Genomic DNA, 2828 nt, shown 5'->3' with positions numbered 1-2828 from the left:
CAGGACGGCCCAAGGAGAGAGCTGACAGGAGATAGGGACAGGAACAAGTAATGAAAGACTTAGACCGTTTACCGGAATAGAACTGGCCCGGTAGTGCTGCGAAGGAGGGGAGGGAAGGGAGCCGCAGACGGCATGGTGAGAGTGACGGGGACTGGAGGCAGAGAGAATAACATGATCCATGATCTGGGGAGGGAGCCAAATCCGACAGAGTGAAGCGTCAAAAACGGCTCCCCTCCCCTCCCAAAGGAAGGGCAGTGGGTGAGCGAGGGTGAGCGAGGGTGACTGGAAGCCACGAAAACGCACTTCTAAAATCGTGGCCACGCGTGGAGGGAAGGGTCGCGGCCGTGGGGATAGATTCACGTGATGATCGAGGTTGGGCGGTTAGCGGGAGGCCGAAAGCAGCGGCGAAAACAGCCATTTGCAGCCTCCGGCCAACCGTCACATCGTTATATGAAGTATCTTTTTACCGAGGCCCTAGTTCAAAACCCCTTCAGCCGATTCCACCACGTTTCAAGGTGCAACAAGATACGAGCGCAACAAAATTCCGATGCACTCCGTCCAGCCCGAGGGGGATCTGTATTCCCACTCCCATTGTCCCTTTTGAGACACAGCATGCTGCCTGCTCTCATGATTGAAGATCCTAGGACTCTCCGAAAGGCAGCAATGCGTGAGTCGGAACTGAACGGATCTTACCTTTCTGCATAATTTAGTTTGTCTGGGTAGTTTGGGCATTAGTAGGGACAATACTGGCATAATCGTCAGCAGAGGAACAGGACCTGTCTATTCCTATTCCAGCCGCACGAAATCGCTGGTCGCGCCAGCTCCACAATCCACTTTCGGATCCCTCTAGCAGCGCGTGCTACCATTGGCGACTCTTGTGAGCTTGCTATGGTTGCAAGTGAAGCGGTGGCAACGCCGAAATTTGAGCGTTCACAGAAATTACCAGGACAAGGGGGGGTGAATAGGGGATCATTTATTGACTGACTGACACTTTTGGGAAGGGTAACCCCAGGTGGCAGTGCTAATTTTAGTTTGCCAAGACACTAGCGCTTCTCTCCCGAATCGGCCGCTTGTACACGATATCACGTGCTACAGTAGCACCCATCCAGGACTGCCCAACAACAATCATTTCTGGATAAGCTTGTGAAATAATTCTGCGATCCTCGCGGCACTCGATTATAAGAACTTCTGCTGCTACTGTCCTCGGTGCATACTGCATTATAGAGAAACCAAAAAGTTGTGATCCATCGCCATATGCCTTGTTCAGCGACCTTCAGCCCATCTCGCAAGCGTCAGCATCCTTTGTCACTTTGCAACACTTCGCGATATCACCCGAAAAGACAGAAGCTCAGCGAGTCAGCATCAGCGTATTGGGATAACCTGTCAAAGATTTGGTTAACCAAAGAAGCACTAAAAGAGCTGGACCGAAGAAACAGTCGCCCGAGACCAACCCAGAAACATCATAGGCCTATCACTCGACGATTTCTCGCTGAGCTAAACAAGGGCCGTGGACCTGTTCAGTTTGCTCCTGACTTTCTCCACGATTGTGCCCCCAGTTGTTTAAAACAGATAAAAGGGGATTTCCAGACTGGGAGGACCTGACCTGTCCGACATTAGAAATGTATGTAACTACAAATCCACGCACACACATCCGTGCTTACGATTTTAACCCAGTATCCCAAACCCGAAAATTTCCGCGATCAACCGATGAACTCAAACAAATCAAGGTCTTGTAGTGGAAAGCGGCGCGCGGAATCTCCTCCATCATCACAAACTGGTGATACCAAAGGCACCACAAGAACCACAAGCACCACAGCCTATAGTCGGAACTTCCAGCAGAACCTAATCGATCATGGAGTCTATCCACCGGAATATAGGTATCCGGACCGTCGCAAACCATCAAAACCGAGTAACTGGACGCAGATCAACGAAAGACTAGCACAACCAAGAGCTTCACTTTCGCCCTCAAAGCTTTCTGAAGATCGCTTTGAAGGCTTCCGAGAAGCAGACGCATATGCATCTAAGGAGAAACCAGTTACAAATTCGGTTGTACCCATTCTTGATGGCGATGTTGGAGACCCTAAATGTGTTGGAGGGGATTACCTCTTTGGGAATCTTGCTCCTTTGACTGATGGCACGCTGGCTCAGGCCAAACCAGATCACTTCTACGGCGCGCGTCCTGAACAGCTTGATCGTCAAATCCGCAACGAACTTAGTGACCATATCATTCCATCAACACAGGATGACCTTCCAATGGTACCAAACTTCTTTTTGGAAGCAAAAGGCCCCCCGATGGATCCTTGGCTGTGGCTACACGGCAGGCTTGTTATGATGGCGCACTAGGAGCTCGGGGTATGCACGCTCTCCAGTCATACCAACAAGACGGATCAAGATCAACTTACGACAACAGTGCTTACACTCTTACGTCGATTTATCATGGCGGCACACTGAAGCTGTACACAACTCATCTCACCGAGCCCGAAGGCCCAGGCCATCGCCCTGAGTATATTATGACCCAACTCAATACTTTGGGGCATGACTGGGAACTTGGAAACGTTTCGGCAAGGGAGCATGCGCATATCGAAATGCTCGGGGACTGGGCAAAGGAAAAGAGGGGACGAAATTTATTAGGACAGCAAATGGAAACGCACTCAAAGGCCTCATCTCAACTTCTTTCATCCGACATCTCAAAGCCAAACGGGTTTCGGAGGGCAGTTTCCTACCGTGGACGAATTCTGGATGTATCCGACGTGGTCTGAGTTATTCCAAATGCGACATGGGGAACCTTGGCCCCTCCAACTGGAAAAAAGGGGAAAAAAAAAATTCCT

General features: G+C 50.4%; 2 protein-coding genes across 2 annotated transcripts; both read left to right on the top strand.

The window, feature by feature from the left end:
• Positions 1-363: 363 nt before the first annotated feature.
• Positions 364-705, top strand: HCAG_05639 (predicted protein; the record flags this gene model as incomplete). Its single annotated transcript, XM_001540122.1, has 1 exon — positions 364-705. One exon carries the CDS (start codon positions 364-366, stop codon positions 703-705), a length of 342 nt encoding a protein of 113 aa, XP_001540172.1.
• A 1002-nt stretch (positions 706-1707) lies between these two features.
• HCAG_05638 (predicted protein) lies at positions 1708-2759 on the top strand (the record flags this gene model as incomplete). The annotated part of the gene is made up of 2 exons (XM_001540121.1): positions 1708-2256; positions 2454-2759. The coding sequence occupies 2 exons, from the start codon at positions 1708-1710 to the stop codon at positions 2757-2759; spliced, it is 855 nt and encodes a 284-aa protein (XP_001540171.1).
• Between the last annotated feature and the right edge of the window lie 69 nt (positions 2760-2828).

Source organism: Histoplasma capsulatum, genomic scaffold (assembly GCF_000149585.1).
Source record: "Histoplasma capsulatum NAm1 scaffold_5 genomic scaffold, whole genome shotgun sequence".
NCBI classification, from domain to species: domain Eukaryota; kingdom Fungi; phylum Ascomycota; class Eurotiomycetes; order Onygenales; family Ajellomycetaceae; genus Histoplasma; species Histoplasma mississippiense.
The sequence above is the reverse complement of the archived record's forward strand: the minus strand, read 5'-3'. Positions and strand labels throughout refer to the sequence as shown.